Raw genomic sequence first — 21,690 nt, 5'->3', positions numbered from 1 at the left:
AAGCCCAACTACAGATGCAAACATTCAGGGCAAGACAGGTAAGTTTCAATGACTTTCAGTCCTGAAAACTTCCAGTTTCTTCTTGTGCTAAGATTTTAGCCAAAAGCTACAAAACAAAGAGGTATACAGCCAGACAGGCAACGTTCTGAAGAACCTCTGTTGGAGATACACAATCTGCTTCCTCAGATCATTGCTCTTGGGAGTCAGACGAGCAGCAGCAACCTCAGAAGAGCTCCTAGCATTCAAGATTACAGGATTGCTAGCCTGAAACAAGTTCAGGAGCTGTATTGACTAGAAGTTTAGAGGCAGTTTAAAAATACATTGTCTAATATATGTTAATGAATACTATTTTAAAATGCCACTCAGTATCTAGTATTAAAGATGGCAAAGGCAGCAACATTAAAAAAATCTTGGAGCTGTTTAGAGGATCAAGCTTCTAATACAAAAAGAGGAAGAGGTATCAGTTCTTAAATCAAGAGAGTATTTATTAAACGTGTCAATTATATCCTGCAACTTCACAGATTTCAGAGATAGAAGCATTTCTGATGCTTACAAGTAACCACAAGCTTTATGAAATGAGCCTTCAGACCATCTGGTCTGGATAAACAGGTATGACCATAGAAAGACTGAATACAAGATTTGACCAGGGCATTCCTTACAGAACTGACTTCCTTCTTAAATTTGTTAACTATTTCTTAGCTCAGTGCATGCCACAGAAAATACTTAATAAAAAGTGTATCACTCATGAAGACACACTTAGGGGTGCACCACAGCACTGTTACCTCCCTTTCTTCCAAGTTCTGAGGCAATTTTTGTCATGTTGTTAATCTAAAAACGCATTCTAAAAACGCATCAGTGCTCACAGTCTCAAAATCTCACAATGCTGACCTGAAAAATCACTCTCCTTTGTTTCAAAAACTGCTTAGAAAGTGGATGCCTTGGCTTTCCATCACCAATTAGATTCAGAAGTCGCTAAACTGAGGCCTTATCTCCCATAACCCACCGCTCTCAGGAAGCATAGCCAACACTTCAGACATTCCCTTTTCCCCGAGAGGAGATCCTTGTCTTCTACCAAATGTCTCGTGATTCCAGAACTAGGCAAATGTGACAGAAAAATTGCAGAAAGCTACATCCTGCCTTTAAAGACGCTTCCTCCACTCTCTTTAACTGCGAGAGGGGGTTATGGCAGACAGAAGAACTGCAAAATGTCCACTACCAACAGCTGTTTCTAAAAAAGAAGCTCTGAGCAAGTGCTCAGAATAATCGCAGATTTCCTCTGACAAAATCTCCTTACAGAACTACTGCGAGATTGGAAGGAGAAGCTGAAGGCGTCACACTTGGAAAGAGGTTCCTCCTGAACTTTCCCTAAGGACTTTTCCAGTTTGGAGACAGAAAACTGGACTCTAAACACGCATGTGGGATAACGAACACAGGAGGAACTGCCAATTCACCAAAAAAAGATTTTTAAAATGTGCCTGCCCTCCCATGATGGGCAAAGAGTAGAAAACCCAACATGTGCTATCCAAATGGAGTAGTGAGGACCCCATGGGAGAGACTACAGCTCAGCCAATGGCCTCAAATCCAAATATTTGTCCTGGATGTCCTCTCTCTGTCCTGATGGTTCATGGCAGCAACTGCAAAAATAACTTGAGCATCATAAGTGTTTATTTGTGGAATTCATTGGATACTAACTTAGAGGAACATTAAGTCATAAATTTCAGTGCACAATAAAAGGGAATAAAATCATGAATAAAAGTTTTGCTTATAAACAAAACTTGCCTGCTTATTCAAAGAAATGTTTTCAATACCTAAAAGCAGCATTTGACAGCAAGAAAGCCCAGCCAAGAGGAATAAACACACGTGCCATTCACTTTTTATTCGGTGTAATAAGAAACCAGATGCTCCAGTTGAGAGACAAGAAGGTAGGCAGGAATTAAGTAATATTTTTAACTTTAAAAGAAAGAACATCTTAATTTCGGTGATTTCTGAGTCCAGCAAGTGAGCATAACCTCCCAGAAGAATAGTTTATATGGCTCAGCCGTGTAATGCCATAACAGCCGCTTAAAAATGGTTGCTATGAACTTTGTTAGCTGTGGCGCGAGGGATCCAAATCTTTACAACAGAGTACTGGCTCTGTTGCACATACCACGGCTATGTAAATTCGTTTAAGCAATCCTAGTGGTATGTACTACAGTGAGAGCTGAAGTACAGCTCCAAATTTTCAATGAATTGCTGACAAAGTATTTTTTCTACAGTCCAGCCAGGGGAGTGTCCAAAGCTTAGCTTCAACATTGTAAGAAAAGGGACAGAATTCTTTTTATGCACTTTTACCTGACTATATCTCATTCATACTCTTTCATACCATAAAGTAACATAGGTACCCAGTGGGGAAGGGGGAGGGGTTGGGGGGTAAGCAAGTGATTTAGTAACGAATGAAGAATTAGTTCAAACCAGGAAGATTACATGCAATGATAAAAAAGGGACACCAAAGCAATAGCAGCAATACACCAGAGTCCAAACTTACTCTAAACATATCCTCAAAGCAGCAATGACTGCGTCTGTCTTTCATACACCCAACTGTAGAAAACTGCAATTCATTTGATACCCAAACACATTTTAGAAATAGAGGGTTCTAATGAAAGAACAGCTATTATTGGCATGAGGCACACGCAAACCTACACAATTTCAAAAGCTATCCTAAAAAGACAGCATTACTACATGTCAGGACCAACACTGACCCAAGGACAAAGCTTAGCTTTTCCCTTATCATTGCCAAAAAAATCTTTTTATAGTCAAGACAAGAACCTTTCAGCTTTCATTAGCCAAAGTAAATAACATTACTCCTACCAAAATAAGAAATCCTGTCTACTGTTCAGCTTTTCTGTTCACAGCGATGTACGTGTTAGGAAGCCATTTCTGGACACTGCCTGCTCCATCTGATCACAGGAACAGAGCAGCACTTTATGCTAGTGAAGGGAGAGCAGTGAAAAGTTCACGACAGTTTTCTACGGAAAATAGATGCAACATGGCTGGCATCAGTAGAGCTTTCCCCTAAATTTGCAGAACCAGCTGAGAAAACTGCTCTAGTAGGCAGAACACAAGAAAATCAGCACAAGAGCTGCCTAGCTTGCTTCCCACTGCTCAGCAATAAGAAAGGAAGCAAGCAACAGAAGGCATCATCATTACATTAGACAATTGTACCCATCTACGTTTCTCTCACAGTAGAAGGATTAGTGCTAATTAAAGAAACAGGCTTTCAGACTCAACTCAAGACTACCCTCAACACGAACCAACTCTAATATTCCAGAAAATAAAGAGAAAACGATTTGGACTGGGAGGTTCAGCTGCGTGACATCAGGTGTAATACTTGTAAACACTTACAGTATGTGCTTTACAAATGGAAAAATGATAGAAAAATGCAAAGAGGAACCCGAAACATGAAATAATAAACCTCTTACACCAACCCTTTTTTTTTTTTTTTTTAAAGTAAAAAAGCATGTGAAAATGTTACTTTCTTACCTCCTCCTCCACACCAAGTAGACCAAAGATACTACATGTATTCTAATATATAAACATTATTGTTTCTTTCAGGGTGGAAATAACTTTAAAAAAAAAAATCTAATATGAAGAAAGAACATATTTTGCCATTTACATTACTCTCAGCTGTGATAATTATTATCTCACAATAAGAACAGATGAACATGAGGGAGAACCAGAGAGTAAATGTGTTTCTTGAGATGGGAGATACAAGAAATGGAGTATTAGAATAAAAAATGAAACAAGGATCAAGAAATAGGGGGAAATAGGTACAAGATGAATCACAGAAAGGCTCTAGAGCTACAGAAAAATCAGCCCCTTTCTAGCAACGAATTATCTTTTTCATTTTCAAGGTAATACTGTTTGATTACCTATTCAATGCTTGATACTGCACTATGGCAATGCACTTTTTGGTTTAGGTTTTGCACTTGTGAACGCACTTTACCTGTGTTGATTTGAAAACAGTGCCAACATTACTGAGAGACTTCCATTTATAATTTGGTTCAAGACGACTGTATAAAATGCCAAGAAATTTATATTACAAACTCATTACTTTTTCACTTGGGAAAACTGATAATGAGCTTTGAGACTTAATTAGCCATTGTTAAAGTACTATGAAAGAAAACCAAATGTATTGTTTTCTTAGTGTCTGGAAGATAGCCCGAAGTGCCTTTTTTTTTTTTTTTTTTTTCATTCCCTGTATGAGGAACTCGGTGTTCTGATAGGAATTAGAGGGCAAACATTCTGCAACTGCCTTATGGCAGGGCTAGGATTACTCTTTTCTACCCATCTCTTTTCCTTCATCATAGTCTTATATCTTGTGTAGAAGTTTGTCCCTTTGTAATTTCAAGACTGCTCTGAAGACAAACTGTTTCCCATCCACATCAAACATCCATAGTGGAGGTAAGACATTTTCATCGTAACATCAACAGAATAAACTTCAGACTAGAAAGATCAGGGAAATGGATACCTCGGCATTTATTTTGATGCAGCATTTATCCTGCAATTACCTTCAAAATATAAATTTAACACCAAGGCAACCCCTTCCAGCTCTTCCTGGCTTTCATATCTCAGTCAAAATACATTTCAGCATATCTTCAATACATAAAGAAAATGAAGGATAATCAAAATAATTATCTGAAAAGCAATCTTTCGCGTGTGTTTATATCGACAGATGCCAAAACTAAAGGCTCAGTTTGCCACTTTTGAAATAGAAGTCTGGTTGCCTAACCCCGAAACTTTGCTTTCTGAAAACTATTTATGTTATAAGCAAATTGACCTGGCTATGAAAAAAGCCCAGCCACAAACAAATTTTAAAGTATTTTTTTCAGTACAAAAGCAAACTATTGGATGACATTTGCTTTTCATTCAATCATCTTAACTCTGTTTAGAGACTTTCCAAATAACTAATAAAACCACAACAACTCTTCCTAATTAAATTTTGAATTTAAACATGACCATCAAAAGAATGCTACAAAAACATACAAACTATCCCTTTCCCCCCCCTCCTTGGAATGCATCATATAACAATTAACTGACTGTGTATTCCTTGTTGATGCAGGGCAGAATATTTCTCAAATGCATAATTGACAACAATATTTACAAGAACGGCCATTAGCAAAAAATATAAAAGCTCAATGGAATAAACCCACTGATTAGGTGCTCCTAAAGTATGAAAATAAAACACGCAAGATTCACAAAATGTATTCTCTGTTTGGTATAAAAATGATTGCATGTCGCACTAGACAACAGATCAGTTAAAAAAAGTCTTCCTGGCACAACCCAGTAACCAAAGTCTGTAAGACTACATTCTACATTAACTTTATTTCAAAAATCTCCACAAACCAGCACAAAAGTATAAATTAGTTTGCATTCTAGAACCCTGTTTCATTTAAAAAAAAAAAAATCATGATTTTAAAATTCCTGTCAATATCCTCAACAAACATGTAGTCTTTAGCAGCAATCAAACCAGTCAGTGAAAGTATAATGAAAATTATCTCTATAACCAAATTACTAACTTCTAAATAGATCTTCATTTACTACTTAGCAGTGTCACAAATTTAGATATTTTAATACAGAGATTTACACTAGAAAAACAGCTAGTTAAGAGACGGGGGGTGTGTGGGAAATCTAAGGATACATACGACCACTCAGACTCCAACTGCTCTTTGTAGACTTTCAGGATGTGAAGAGCCACAGTCAAGTTCCCAGGATCCAGCAGTTCTCTCACTCTCTCTGAATTAAGGCAGGTGAACAGGACCATACAACAATAGGCAATAATTTTCTCATCACTGTACGTTAGGCATGTCCTTCAAGAGAAAATGAGGAGTTCAGAGGTTAAGTTAAAACTGACCCTGGAAAAACAGACTAGTGGCATTCAGCTTGTTGAGTTGTTGTTCTTTGCTGTCTTTTACACAATCATGAGTTCTAAGAGGGACAGAAGTCATCTGCAAAAAAACCAAACAACCATCCAACTACTAGCTGAAGGTCAAACTTAACAGACAATTTACAAAACTAATGCTAAATTGGAGCTAACTAGAGATCTAGAAATTGGGTGAAACCATAATAATCATCTGCTTCTACTATCATAAGGTCTTCCTACATCCAATGCTGATAAGTGGACACATAACTATTATCAAATTGAATGAATGTGCCTTTTTTACTAGCTTACTATGAAAAATTTGGCCAAACACATCAACAATACTGTCATGTGTCTGCACAAAATCATTTATGTAATATTTCATTCCATGTATGTCATCAAACCTCCAGGAAGATATTCTGGTGAGGTTAGGAGCAGTGGACAAAAGGATTGGAAGACACAAAGATTAAGTCACTTTTGTAGATTCCATCTGATCCACAAATACTGACAGGTCTGCACAGCAGCAACGTGAATAAAGGAAAAGCTATGTTCTTGGAAAGAAGTACAACTGCTTGAAAACACCTCTGAAATAAATCTTATGTTTGAAGCTCACAATTTGAAATAGTTTTTTTCCAGTTTCTGTTAGATGAAATCAATTTACTGTTAGTTTAGAACAAGTAGGTTTTTAAAGATCCTGACCCCTGTGGTTGACTAACAAAAAAAACATCTCTACAGGATATGGTCTCAACTGTCACATTCTCACCGAAGTTATTTTTCAAAGCTTCATGGTGCTAGTAGAGGCACAACTATCATGTAAAAGAGATTTGAATATAACCACAGAAATTACATTAGAAAAAAATCCGCATCCATGCTTACAAGAAGAGGTCTGGGAAAGCACACTTCCAAATGCTATTCTGGGAATCTCCATTTCCTGCTGCAATGTTTCCAAGAAACTGGAGACTACAACGAAGAGCTGAAAAAACCCAAGAAAATACATTAACAGGAATCCAAAGAAACGTTAATAAATTTCATATACATGACAAACTTCAACATTACAGCTATACACTACAGAATCCATCTCAATTAAGCTTTCGGTGCAGTATTTCACTGCTACTGTGCATTTTCTCTTCTAATGTGAATAATTTTACAAAGTATTGTAGAATTATACCCAAAACAAATCAATTTTTTCCTCAGTTAGACTTATGAGGATCAGACATTGGTTACTAGTGATTACAAGAACTAATTGACCCTGTCAATAAGCTTAAGACATTGAAATCAATGAAAGCTTGGAGCAACAGTCAGCATAAACTGAAGCAGATCCATGCCGAACCAGTGGCTACCACACGGCAGTGGCCATTTTGCCTCTTCCAGACCTGAGGTGGCTTTCTTCCTCGTATTAAACTAACACAAACAGGCTGCCTGTCATCACCCAAACTCTGCAAAAGCAGCTCTGCCTGCTAATAAGAGAGGTCACCAGGCACCCTCTCTAAGCTGGCCAGAGATGGCTTGAAAATTTTGTTGCAGCAGGTAGAGCCAGAGCAAGAGAACTGAATCTACTCCCTCGCTACCCACGTTAAATTCTATTTAGCTGGACAAATCATTATACAATATGATTATATGCTCAATACTGATTTCTATCCCAGAAAAATTAAAGCCAGCACTGCAAGTAACTTTGCCTCCAAATTTAACAGATTTTTACTATTACTACAAAGGATTTATTCCAGCATCCTCTCAATACAGACTTAAAATATGGGAAGATGATATTTCTTCATACAAGTCAATGTCCTAGAGCCCGCCAAAAGATGTAAATTCATGAAAAACAAAAGCGTGAAGCCACAGACCTCAAAAAATTAAAACACTTTTTTGGCTCTACTGACAGCTCTCAATAGCCTGGCCCTTATTAATAGGTTGGCAAAAAAAACCTTCAAATTAAATGTTAAAATACAGTTTAACTGATAATACAAATAGCAGCCTATTACAGATGGAGGTGGCTGATATTGCCAGGTTCTGAAAATATAAAATTAGGTCTCTTTGAAAGGTCGTGTGCCAGCTGGCAGCCAGATTGCCTACAGACATCTGGGCATATGTCCCCTTGGGAATAAAAAGAAAGCAAGTCCATAATGAGGTCACTTGGGCTTAGGAAATAGTAACTTTTTTTTCCATATATACTTTTTAAGCCCCAAATATATATGTCTTCTCCATAATGCATTTTGAATCGTCTTCTCCTTTATGGTTTAGTTCTTAAGATCTCTGTTCTCTCTCCCTGCACATCTGCACTTTTTTTATTATTTTCTGCCCATCATTATGCTTCCGCTTCTTCCATTCATCTGGTTCCCATCCTGCTGACTCAGATTTTTTCTGAAGGACAGCAAGCATGGGCACGCTACTCTTCTAGCAGACATTTCATGGAAATACTTCTCTGCTAGAAAAAAATAACAAGGCAGTACATTCTAGAAATAGGGTATTATTTCTCTTGGTGAACTCTACTATTAGAAAGATTTCTGAGAGATATGAGGTTGGCTGATTATATTCCAGTCTTTACCTGAAATTCGCTTGACCCTTTTCAGCTATCAATTACACTTTGGTCGTTAGAGACTAAGCTGTCAAAAAAAATACTACAGACTAGGAAAAAAAAAGTTAAAAGACCTTTTAAAAGTTGCCATTCTTACTGTAACAATGATGAAATGCTATGAACACATTTGCAGTACAATAAGAAATACCTACAAATTCTCCATTAATCATACACTGGAGTGTTAATATTTGTGAAAGCAACCAACACTGCCCTAGTTCAATTGTGATATCCTGAAAAAGCGAGAAGGATCCAGGAAAAGATCACAATTCTGTGAATACACCATGGAAAAAACAAACAGTTTTATTTGTACGTTCTTGTTTTTAACCAGTAATGGTTAACATTTTACATTTAATTAGAGGACACAAATCAATATATGGGCAAGCAGATAATCTGCAAGACAAAAGCAACTGTATTTATTGACAACTAAACAGAAAAAGAGGATGTCTTGATAATGCAACATTTCCCCATGCAAGTAATCTCATGTGATGAATCTCAGCAATTCAGAAGAAAGATGCGATTTTACAAACACGTAAGGTAATTGAGCTACTCCAGGAGTATGGATTACACACATCAGGACCTAGCTCACAACCTCTCTCATTTCAGAGTACTTAGCATGATCACTGTGCCAGGTCAATGACAAATGCCAAATATGGTTAGTGTATTGGAGTGTGAATACTTATGTGGGGAAGCTGGGTCTGCTGGGAGCTGATGAGATTCACCTGACCAAGTGGGACAAGAGGGTCTTCACCAACAAGCTGGACAGACTTACAGGATGAGACACCACCTGGAGTACCGCATCCAACTCTGGGGTCCCCAGTACAAGAACAACATGGACCTGTTAGAGTCAGTCCAGAGGAGGGCCACAAAAAAGTGATCAAAGGGCTGGAGCGCCTCTCCTGTGAAGAAAGGCTGAGAGAGTTGGGGTTGTTCAGCCTGGAGAAGAGAAGGCTCCAGAGAGACCATATTGCAGCCTTTCAATATATAAAGAGGGCTTACAAAAATTATGGAGGGAGACTTTTTACCAGGGCCTGTAGTGACAGGACAAGGGGCAACAGTTTTAAACTGAAAGAGGGCAGGTTTAGATTGGATATAAGGAAGAAATTTTTTATGATGAGGGTGGCAATACACTGGAACAGGTTGCCCGGGAAGTGTTCAAGGCCAGGCTGTATGGGGCTTTGAGCAACCTGGTTTAGTGAAAGACGTCCCTGCCCATGGCAGGTACATTGGACTAGATGATCATTAAAAGTCCTTTCCAATCCAAACCATACTATGATTCTATGTGCCATGTCCAGGAGTCACAGATTGAAAATCCATGACGAAAAGGGGAAAACAGCATTAAAAGTCATTATAGCACCACAACTAGAGTAGCTCATCACAGCATGTTCTCTGAATCACATCACCCTGGTATCTGAGTGGTTATGCTTAATAAAACCCCAAACACTGCCCCTGCTGAAAACCCCACAGGTGCACCTGGTAGTCTTGGAGTATGCAAATGTCTCATAAGCAGTTTTTCTCTCAAAGATGATTCCAGATAAAGTCTACTAGCCTAGCACAAAGCTACCAAATGACAGTGAACTTTGATACAAGCATTGGAAAGCTATACTTTGTTATTTATGCCTTAAAAGAGAAATCCCCCAAAAATCCAACTAGAGCTGTTAATTCACAGCAAGGTATTCACGTGCTAGAAAATGCAAATGCTACAGTAAAAGTGAAGCATTGCATTCCCAACTATGGAATTCTCTTCCTAGAGTTCAGTTTCCATGTTTTTTGTTTTACCTCTATTGGACTTAATTGCTGCAACATATGATTCAACTATACTCAGAAATCTGCAAAATACAGCTACTGCTTTTCTCCTCTCCAACAATTTAATTGTCCTTACAGCAAAAGCAAGAAAATCTAGAAGTCAATTAAGACAGACACCATTGCATAGTATACCAGTTGAAACCATTTTGCCATCCGTTCAATAAGCCATGTGCTTTCTGAAGAGGAAGGGGGAAGAAAAAACAAAAGAAAGGGAAAAAAAAAAAAGATGACAACATGACCATTTCACTTTTTCCCTGAAAACTTAGATTTTTATGAAGCTAAAAATAATTATCAACTACTTTTTCCAGCTGCATTAGCTAGTATTTGGGAAATACAATTATAAAAAAGTATGTCTTTTCCATAGAACTGATTTAGTTAACATCTTAAGTCCACCCCCTAGCTGCTGGCGTCTATAAGCACTGACTTTAACAAATAATTCTGTAGCTGTCGGCACAGCTAAAATTTAATTTAAAAAATGTTACACTGTGTGTGGTCAACAAAACTATTTTTAACCTGACCATCAACCACTGTGAAATTACATGTACTAAGATGTAACTTCTGATACACAGACCGACCCTAGAGCTGATGAAATTCCCCCCTCCCACTGATTTCAATGGTTCCTGTAAAAGCAGGATGTTCTTCAGCAAATGCAAATACTCAGATTACATGTTGCTTTCACAACCAGCCTGCAATGAGTTATGGAGAATTTTCTAGGTTGTACAAAAATAACCTCTTTCTACAACAGGGCAACATGTACAAGTGAAAACACTGAATCTTGGTACCTGAATGTTTGTCTACATGTAAACAGATCTTTTAGAGTTGCTCAACGCCACTCATGCAAAAGGTGAAGCAGCTGATATTACTTCATAGCCCTGCGTAAGGATGGCTTGAATGCACTCCAGCAATTCAGTACCTTCAAGATCATAGCTCCATTTGTTCCTTCCAGTGTCTTATAATCACACCACTAACTGAAACAAGCTCTAGTGCACACTTTTCATTTAACAATTATATTGCAGTACTACCCAGATGGTCTGAAGGATGCACATGAACCTTTCAGAGGTCTGACGCTGCATCTTGCTCCTCACAAAGAAATAATTTCACACAGTGTCATTTGCAGAATCAGATTGTGTATTAGATAAAAACTTAAATCCTTGATGTTATTCGGATAAGGATTTTAAGCATTATGATTTAAAAACACAATACATGGTTTCCTTCTGCTCCACATGGTTAGTTAACAATATTTCCAAAAATTTATTAAAGTTCCAATACCAAAGGTAGAAGAATTTATTGCTGGTAAGCAACAAGATAGACAACAAGATTAACTGCAATTTCTCACCACCAGTATCTTTCCCCATTGGATTGCTACACACAATGATTATGTTATTATGCAAAATGTTTTGCTGTAGTGTATATTATATAAACATTTATATTCATACACATTTTTACAACTTCCTTACAAAACATGAGTTTTCTCCTGGTGGATAATCAGACTTACCTTTCAAATTCCTACTACAATTTCTCTGGTCAAGAACAGGAGCCTGTGAACTTGCTCACCCATCACTTTGAAAACCTTGACCTCAGTTGCAGAGGCTTACAACAGTCACAGGAAGAGATTTCCATTCTTTTTATTCGGGGCAGACAGCACAGAGATAGTTATAAGTACAACCCTTTGCCTGTACTGGAATTACATAGATATATAACATAAATCCAATCAAAGCATGTATGAAGAGGTAAAAAACTGACTGGATGGCCAGGCCCAAAGAGCTGTGGTGAATGGAGTTAAATCCAGTTGGCAGCCAGTCATGAGTGGTGTTCCCCAGGGCTCAGTATTAGGGCTGGTTCTGTTTAACATCTTTCCCAACGACCCGGACAAGGGGATCAAGCGCACCCTTAGTAAGTTTACAGACGACACCAAATTGGGTGGGAGCATTGATCTGCTTGAAGGTAGGATGGCTCTACAGAGGGATCTGGACAGACTGGATCAATGGGCCAAGGCCACTGGTATGTGGTTCAACAAGGCCAAATGCTTAGTCCTCCACTTGTGTCACAACAACCCCATGCAGTGCTACAGGCTTGGGGAAGAGTGGCTGGAAAGCTGCCTGGCAGAAAAGGACCTGGGGGTGTTGGTGGACAGCTAGCTGAATATGAGACAGCAGTGTGCCCAGGTGGCCAAGAAGGCCAACAACATCCTGGCCTGTATCAGGAACAGTGTGGCCAGCAGGACTGGGGAAGCGACTGTCCCACTGTACTCGGCACTGGGAAGGCCACACCTCAAATATTCTGTTCAGTTTTGTGCCCCTCACTACAAGAAAGACACTGAGGTGCTGGACTGTGTCCAGAGAAGGGCAACAAAGCTGGTGAGAGGTCTGGAGAACAAGTCTTATGAGGAGCAGCTGAGGGAACTGGGGTTGTTTAGTCTGGAGAAAAGGAGGCTGAGGGGAGACCTTATCACTCTCTACAACTACCTGAAAGGAGGCTGTAGCGAGGTGGGGGTCAGTCTCTTCTCCCAAGTAACAAGCCATAGGAGAAGAGGAAATGGCCTCGAGTTATGCCAGGGGAGGTTTGGGTTGGATATCAGGAAAAATTTCTTCACCAAAAGGGTTATCTAACATTTGAACAGGCTGCCCAGGGAAGTGGTGGAATCACCATCCCTGGAGGTATTTAAAAGATGGGTAGATGTGGTGCTTAGGGCCATGGTTTAGTGGTGGTTTTGGCAGTGTTTGATTGATGATTGGACTCGATGATCTTAAAGGTCCCTTCCAACCTAGACAACTCTATGATTCTAACATCACTTGCCAGACTGCAAACATAAGGCTAGCAAACTTACAAATCTCTTTAATGCTTTACTAAGCAGTAAGTATGCACGTAAGATATAGTTGGTGTGACCCTTCTAAACTGGGGGCATGCATAAAGGTTTACAAGTAATTAGGCCAAATCACAGCCTCCTGACAGCCTGTACATCTTTTAAGTCTTGGCAGATCTGAATTGTGGACTGCAAGCCCTTACACAGTCCACCTTTGGTTGTTCGTAAACAATGGCAGAATGTTTTGTGATATATTGCCATCCCTGGAAAAATAAACCTCTCAACTCAGCATAAGGTGTAGACTTCTATTACTAGAAAATGTTAGTTTCTACCACTATCATCCGGTCATTGACTTGTTTCCTTGTGGCTGCAAGTTAAAGCAACTTCCAGTCATAAAAAGAGTTATTTGCCTCTTCACCACCATGAATCATACCACAAATACTGATGAAAATGTATTTTCCTTGGAAAACAGTCTGTCTAGACTACTCAAATTGAATGTACAATACATATATGGGCTCTGTCATTTAAAGTTATTAAAACAGTGCTTAGTATTTTATTTCTGTAAATAAAATGAATGTCTAGCTACCGATTATATTTCCGCCTTGATCATACTGCACTTGCTGCAGTGCAGACTAGTAACCCATTTTTACCATCTGTGGAATACCAAGAATGTTGTGTTTAATAAGTTTCTGTTCCCACTCCTCATCTCCACCACCTCCAAAAGAAAGCAACACAATTTTTTTTCTTTCCCTTCAGAAATGCCAACCCTAATATTAACAGAACATTATGTGCAGTGACTGGACAACCATTCTGCTCTTGGAAGATAAACATCTAGGCAAAATATAAACACTTTGTTCTTACTAAAAAAAAGAATTTGACTCAAAGACAAGAAAAATCCCCACCACGCTATTAAAAATGTGGAGTTACAAGTGAATTAGAAGGGAGCTGGAAGAAACCAGCAGACCACTTAAATTAGCCTGTGATGCAAATTAAGCTCTAATGAGAACTCATAATGGTAGATTCAAAAAAATTTATTTCTGCATTCACTAGGAAAAGAGTCAGTTTGACAGCCAACTGCCTGACATGAGATCAGTTTCATACAGATTCTGATTCATACAGCATTACCAATGCTTATTAAATACAGTAACAGGATCATTCTCTTTATCTTCTGGTATTTTAATTGCATAATTTTATTTTTAGAAAGTATACATCATAAGTGTGTTCATTTCTTTAATAAATTATCTATTAAAGTGTAAAGGCATAATAAATGGGACTGCTGTTATATCCCCATAAGTAGCAAAAACACACGCCTAAGATTACTCTCCTATGTGAAGTAAAACAGATGTAAGTGCTTGCAGACTTGGGAACTGCATTTATAAGCTTCCTGCATGTGTTAGGATGTAAAATCTTTTTCTTGAATCAACCTAAAAGTTGAGCCTAAATCTAACAGACAATGTCTCTTTAAAGACCCTAGTCTAGCAAAATCAGCAAGTCTGAAGTACTGGGGAGTCTCAACCTGGACTTAAACCATGCCAGGAAACCAAGAAAAATAACAGAAAGGACTGGCCACCCACTATGCGTTATTCATGGTATCTAACCATATGACACACTACTACATGATACCTTGTACAGGTCTGAAAAAAAAAAAAAAAAAAGATTAACATGTAAAATACTAACCAAGATTATGAGCAAATTTCTCCAATTATTTTTGATGGCATACTGTGGATGTTGTTTCATTTAAACCAAAATTTCCACTGAAGTGCTTATATTTTCCCTAGCAAAGCTAAATGATCTTTTTCTGTGAGTCGGTGGAAAGGATATCAGACTTTTTTTTTTTTTTCCCCCATAGACCATTTATATTCTGTATCTGGCTAACAATGGATTGTGGTCCTTTTGCATCTGAGATCAACAAGCAAACTTACAGTTAGTATTTTTACTTGCATATCCATATTAATATACAGCAACAGCTTTATCATCCACGTGTTTGGGCATTACCATTTATTTTTATTTATTTTTTTTAAACCTATAAAGGCAACTTGCCTCTTCTCATTGCTTTGCTACAATCCCTTCCGTATCACACATGATGCATGTCCAGAGGACGGATGAAAGGAAAAGACCTTGATGTCTCCTGGTACAAATCTTCTAACTTTTCCTTTCTACACTGGCAATATTCCCTAAAATTCTCACTGAAAAGTGAAGGATAGGCATGAGGGATTTCTCTCCCAGCCCAAACCCACTAGCAAAAAGGATACTGCAAAATGGAAAAAAAAGTCTTGTAGCTCGTGTCTGGAAAGCCACAGTTACAGATAGCCCCCTCCTTTTCCATCAGAACAGTGCTCATGTAACTGGAGAATATGGAAGTTGTGCCATGGCAATGATAATAAAAAGGCTGGAAGAATACCACAGTGATCTTTTACATAATTGTAACTACTTGGATTTTGATCCAAACAGACAACAGTTTACCTGAAGACAAGCAAATGTCAACATTATTCTCTTTGCCTGGATCTTCCTCCAGTTCCTTTCCACCTCCTTCATCTCAACTTTCCCTGCAGGAAGGACTATAGAACTCTCAGGCCTCCATGGGAGACTCTTTAGTAGGGGCATTTCATCTCAATACACATGAAAACAACTAAGCTTCTTCTCCCTACATTGTATTTAGGATGCTCTGTCTTTAGGAACCTCTCTGCAGTAGAAGGTTTGTTTTCTCTGTTCTTCCCACCTTGATCTTAAAATCCTGACATCCCTGCTGGGAAAAACAAAAATAACCTAGATCTGGTCATATTCCATAAGAACATAATGCAGTCTTTACAATAAATGTATCCTTTATCTCTTCTCCTCCATCACAGCCATAAGACAGGGAAGAACCACATGACCTGCACTATACCCGTCATTGCCAACAACCACAGAAATCTATTAAGGACAGTATATATATAGTTGGCAAACCCCATTGATGCCTGCCCTTTGCTGGACAAAGCCTAGCAGCAGGTTATGAGATAAAAACTGGTTCCTCTTCCTGCCTTTGATGTAGAGGGAAGCTAGAAACAGCCACTGATCAGCTGCTGCAAGGTAAGATGATCAGAAACATGATGGACCTGCTCACACCAGAGCTGCCCTGTGCAGCTGCCAATTCAGCACACAATGTCAGAGCAAAGGAAAAACACCACGGCCTTTCCATCAAAATAAAAAGTCAGGGAACAAACTTTCCACAATAGAACAGTTCGGGTTTTTTCCCTCCACACCTTTACAGTCAACCAATGGTGAATATCTTTAATCTACAGATATTTCTGCAAGTTTTGATTCACATATATTTATGTAGATTAGAAACCTGTCTCATTACGAATCTTGTTGACATTATTTTCTGGTAGGGCAGGGAAGGAAGGAAGGAAAGGACTTACAGAACACTGTATTTAAAGGTCCACAGAAATATAGGCATTACTGTTCATTTCAAGCCTCAACCAAAGTAACCAGAAACCATTCTAATTAAATAGACATCAGCAAACTCCCATTTCCTTTTGTGCTCCAAGTGGATATCAGTCCACATTATAAAACCACTATGCGTGTCATAAATCAGCAACATCTTTCTTGGCATGCTGTACTAGAAAGTCTCCAAACTGCAGGAGGAAAAAAAAAAAAAAAAAAAACAAAACAGCTATACCCACTGCCTAACAGCAGTATCAGCAAGGAGAAAAGGGAAACCTACAAGGCAGCCCATTGATCTACTAATTGTTACAACTTAAGGATACCAACTCAGGTTAGTCTCTCTCCTAGAAGGAGCAGAATGATCTACATTGAGACAGTCATTGCCTCTGTCTGCCAGTACAGCAATCAAAAAAATTATCCATAAGTATCATGAAAAGGACAGTTTTGACCGTGAGTGCAATGAACACTGAACTGTTGAAAAGCACTAGCTTTTTTGTCGCTATTCCTAAGTCTGCTTTCAATGCTATCAATGTCAACATCATCAGACAGATGAACCTCACTAGGCAGGATCTGGTCTGTAGTTCAAATTGTACCTCAACAAGCCACTGCAATAATACACTTTTATACTTACAGTCCACAGTAAATAAAGTAATTCAGATCAGCACAGCTTAAATCAGTCAGTCAATGCAGAAGCAACATGAGTCAAGTAGAGAATCAAGCCCAAGGTAGGAAAAAAAACCACTATCAAGAATCACTGGATTCAAACTTGGTAGGATATTTAGACCAGACTTTGAAAAAGGTTTTTAAATAAGAGGGGAGTATAACAATCTTGCAGAAGACCAACAAGGGATAAACAGAGGAAGCTGGAGCTTACTATATTCAGACACAAGATCCTACAACTGCAGTTGTCTGTGGTATCAATGGTCTAGTAATGATGATTCAGGCCCTCCTCAAGCTTTTTATTCTCAAGTTGGAAGCCTCGCTTCCCTCTCCTTCTCCCTCCCCCATTAAGAGAAGAAAACGTTGCATTTAAATAGAGTCACTGGTCCTAAAGATGCCCTTCTTCAGTGGATCTGAACTTGCCTCTTCAAACTTCACTCCACTCCAGAAGTTATGAAATGAGAAAAAGAAATTAAAAGGCATGTGTAAAGTTTCCATATTAATACCAGAAGTCACAGCCAAGCCATGTACACGAACACAGATGCAGCAGGCTGAAAGCAACACTGGCATTTACTCAAAGTAACATTTCCTGCTGTATCACATAAATATAGTTTACAGTACTAGCCATGCAGAGCACAGCTAGTTGTGCCTGTATGTGCTGCACAAGCTTCTAAATGTGGACTGTCAGCGCATGGAACAAGAGTTAACCACTGCATACAGGGGCAATGCTACATGCACAAGAGCTAAAGAGAATTCAGTGTTTTCTAACTCAGGACAATTCATCGGTTTGACTTGTCTGAGTCCAGGTTTGCATCTTTTCCTTCTGCAGACAGCTAAAAGAGCTGTAAAAGTTGGATTCCTATTTTGCAGTTTCTGAAAAAAGGCCAAAGAACAAAGACCTGAAACACTGACCTGAACCAAGGCCCACCCAAATTAGAGTCCTTCCACAGCCTTTAATGGATTATGAACCAAACTATGAGGACGAAGAAAACCTTCTTGCCCACAGAAGGTGGCATCAGGTTGACATGCTTAGGAAGGGTGAAGCTTACATGGCTGTAATCCTTGCTATAGATGTTCTGAAGACAGTTAATTACAAAGGTGTGGCAATATTCATCAAAACACAGCACAGACAGAGCAGTTCTAAAGTTAAAACTGCAATATAGGGCAGGACTGAAGAATTTTTACATCTGGTAATTCACCATTGCCCAGCAGCAAGACTGCCTAAGTCCTGCCTGCACCATCAACTAGCAAAGGAGCAACTGCCTATTGTTAAAAAACCTCGTACTTGCTTCCTAGCGTAGTTGTTTCTGGGAGATGCTCACAGTCACCTTTCAAAAGGACTCAGACTCACTTTCAATTAAAAAAATAAAATAAAATAATAAAAAAAAATTAATGAGCTAAACACAAAGGAACAAAAAAAACCCCAACCCCTAACAACCCTAAATGGTACCATGAGAACAAACCAATTACTTAAAACTTTCCTGATTGGTAAAGTAGTAAAATGCTCTGAGCTATAATAATTAGGGGATAGCAAAACTTAAAAAAAAAACACAGGATTTTCTTAAGCTATGGAAACATGAAACCAAAATCCCAATATAAGTGCAAATAGCAGTTTACTTCTACCAGATAGTGTATCAACTGATTGTTAGGGCATACACTCTGCAAATGCTACAAAGACCATGAAAATCCCAATATTATTTTTACAGATTGGAAAAACACAAAGGCCAAAAACAACATCAATAAGTCAAATAAAAAACTCATGCTTATGTTTACATAAAAGTTTGATGAGTATAATATATTCGTCACACTCCCACAATTATTCCCCGAAAATACTATAAATATTATTTTGACAATGTAATTACAGTTTTTACTTTAACAGTGGCAGCAAAGTACTGGCACCAATCCCCCATACAAAAAGCCTAGACAGACAAAGCAAAGATCACACATGGAAATTGGCAACTTAAGATCAGGGCTGTCCCTTATTTATATGGCTAAAAAAAAGTCTGTTTAAATTAGCATCTGGTTTATTTAAGCTGTAAAACATAAGTAGTTTAATTATGCTAGCAGTAAGCAAAAGGAAACCCCAAATACAAAAATAAATGGAAGTGCAGATTTTTAAATTCTCTTTTCTTCCAAACAACTGAGGCATGCTCCTTTCATGCAGCTTTTTGGGAATTAACCCCATGGACTGTGGGTCCATTCAGGAACCACTCTCTCCCACTTCCTCCCTTGAAAGAAAAGCTAATATGAATAGGAACTTAAATTGGCAAATGTCACCTATTAACAGTTCATGATGTTTTGACTCTGTATGACAAGTAAAATGGTTCAAGCTTTATAACCACTTACTCTCTCATTCCATATAAATCAGCACATATGACTTGTATGACAAATCAGCAGCGCAATAATTTACAGTATTTGCTCACAAAAAAACCCTCCAAAACAAACCACCATCACCACCACCAATCTCCAACAAAACAGTATGCCTTCTCTTCTAAAGATAAATGTAGAGGGCACTGATGTGGGAAGAGAGGAAGGATTAACTTTCCTTCCTTAGTCCTGTTGGTTTAAATTTAGTAGCCATTGTGTTTGAGAGTCTCCAGGATACAATTTAAAAGTTACATCTTCTCCAACTGCAGTCTCATTACAATCAAATCCATATAACCAAGCCTGTGTGGAGACACTTGTTTAGACAGCAAAAAAGACCTCTGTTTATAGGCAATAAAACTTAGCAATGGTTTCCCAAATGCATTAGGTGAGCTCTGGATATTCGCTCTGCTATGATGTCTGTCTAGTAAAAACTTACTGTTCCATCACAGTTTCCAGGCATATTTTAAAATATTTATTTTTCATATATAAAACACAAGCAGTAATTTGGAACTGAAATCATTCAGTGCAACATGATTAAAGAACTACAAAAAGCAGTGAAAGCAGAATGCAATTTTTTTAAAGAAGAAAACAAAAACGTGAAAGCAAATGAACAGGAAATAAAAAGAGAAGCACAAGAGTCAAGAGACAGATTGCCTTGGTCAATATTGGCATTTGTTGAAGAATATTTAGGTTCCACAGTTGACCACTCTGTTTCTCTTTCCTGTTAATTTAAAATACATTGCTGAATGACCAGTCATTCCAAATGACAAGGTACAGAAAAAAGAAAGCATCAAATATAGGCCATAGATAGACTCCTATGCCAGTACATAAGCCCTAAGTGCCCCAATTTTCAAGCTAACTGGTTCTCCAAAGGTACCACTCAGATGCATTCTGAGAAGGTGTGAGTTTTTATTTACAGGTTATTTTCCTATTACCAAGATATAATCCTTTTAATGGGACCAAAAGTAACAGTGCTGCTGTTGCCATTGCCTTCTAGGGGAAGAAAATAAATAAATAGACAAATAAATAAATATCAACAAGAATCAAGAAATGGTTGAGAACACATGGCTACCCATTTAAAAAAGAATAAAATAAAATCAATTTAGTATTCTTTGGCAGGTCTGACAACGTCACCTTCCCCTGCTCTTTCTCAGCCTCAAAATTAGCCAGTCTCAGTTCTCCAGTGTAATTCTAATTTTCAAACGGTTGAGTGCAGAACTAGGAACAGGTCTGAGCAAAGAAACATCTTATGTTTCGTTTCACTGAGTAAGGACAGAACTGAAAGATTTATTTCTCCTAGCCTTTCTTGAGGAAGTAGAAGTCATCTGAATCACTTAACTGGTATTCATTCTTTTTTGTTTTCAGGAATACTTTTGCAAACATAACAACTCAAAGCTCCCTGTTTTACACAGATTCTTTTGTGGAAGACAAAAACATTTGATTAGACATCTCCTTTTCTGTAAGCCTTTGAAAATGACTTTGAATTAACAACTTTTTAGAAGGGATAAGCTACCCAACGCAGCTCCTGGGAATTTCTGATCTCTTCCCCATTTCTTTTCAGGGATCTCTCACAACGAAATGTCAACATGATTTTCTAGTTCTAGATGAACTCCTACATATTATGATTCAGTGACTTTTTAACACAGCATGCCTTCACCTTCAAGAGTTTACAAAGAAATCAAGTAACCTTTGCTCAATCGTGTGATGTTCTCCTTCTGCAGACCTCAGGAGAGAGTTTTTGTCTTGCTATTTCATCAAAGATGAAATTCTTCCATTCCATCTGGCTTTCACAAGAAATATCTCCAGAAGCTATGTATAACCTAGGTTTCTTACCTCTTATTTTTTAAGCACACGCACAACCTTATGCTTTTTTCTTTTTTAAATCTCTCTGAAAGAGCAATACTGTTTTTATTTTTACACAGTTCTGAATTCCAAGGTTACTTATTGCCATTTGTGCTGCAGAGTACCCCTCTTCCACACTGACAGATTAAAAGCACTTTCCAACGCACTTTCTTCCTAGACCACAATCAACCAATCAGGCAGCAATGGGTCAAGAGCTATTGCTTTCTCATTAACGAAAAGAAAATACACACAATAGCTGAACAGGTCCAAATCAGTTTCAGTTTTAGATTTTAGACTTCAGGAGGGCTAACTTTGATCTCTTCAAGA

The 21,690-nt window shown here is 38.2% G+C and overlaps 1 protein-coding gene across 1 annotated transcript in view; it reads right to left on the bottom strand.

Annotated features, from left to right (window-relative positions):
* ATXN10 (ataxin 10) overlaps nt 1-21,690 on the bottom strand; it is a gene marked incomplete at its 5' end in the record, with an annotated part of 112,648 nt that overhangs the window by 73,757 nt on the left and 17,201 nt on the right. Inside the window, 2 exons of the mRNA XM_082485901.1 lie at nt 5,682-5,846; nt 6,773-6,869. Of these exons, the coding sequence (XP_082342027.1) occupies nt 5,682-5,846; nt 6,773-6,869 (262 nt within the window). The remainder of the gene's footprint in view (nt 1-5,681; nt 5,847-6,772; nt 6,870-21,690) is intronic.

This window comes from Vanellus vanellus, assembly GCF_965231255.1.
Source record: "Vanellus vanellus genome assembly, chromosome: 1".
In the NCBI taxonomy this organism is placed as follows: Eukaryota; Metazoa; Chordata; class Aves; order Charadriiformes; family Charadriidae; genus Vanellus; species Vanellus vanellus.
The sequence above is the reverse complement of the archived record's forward strand: the minus strand, read 5'-3'. Positions and strand labels throughout refer to the sequence as shown.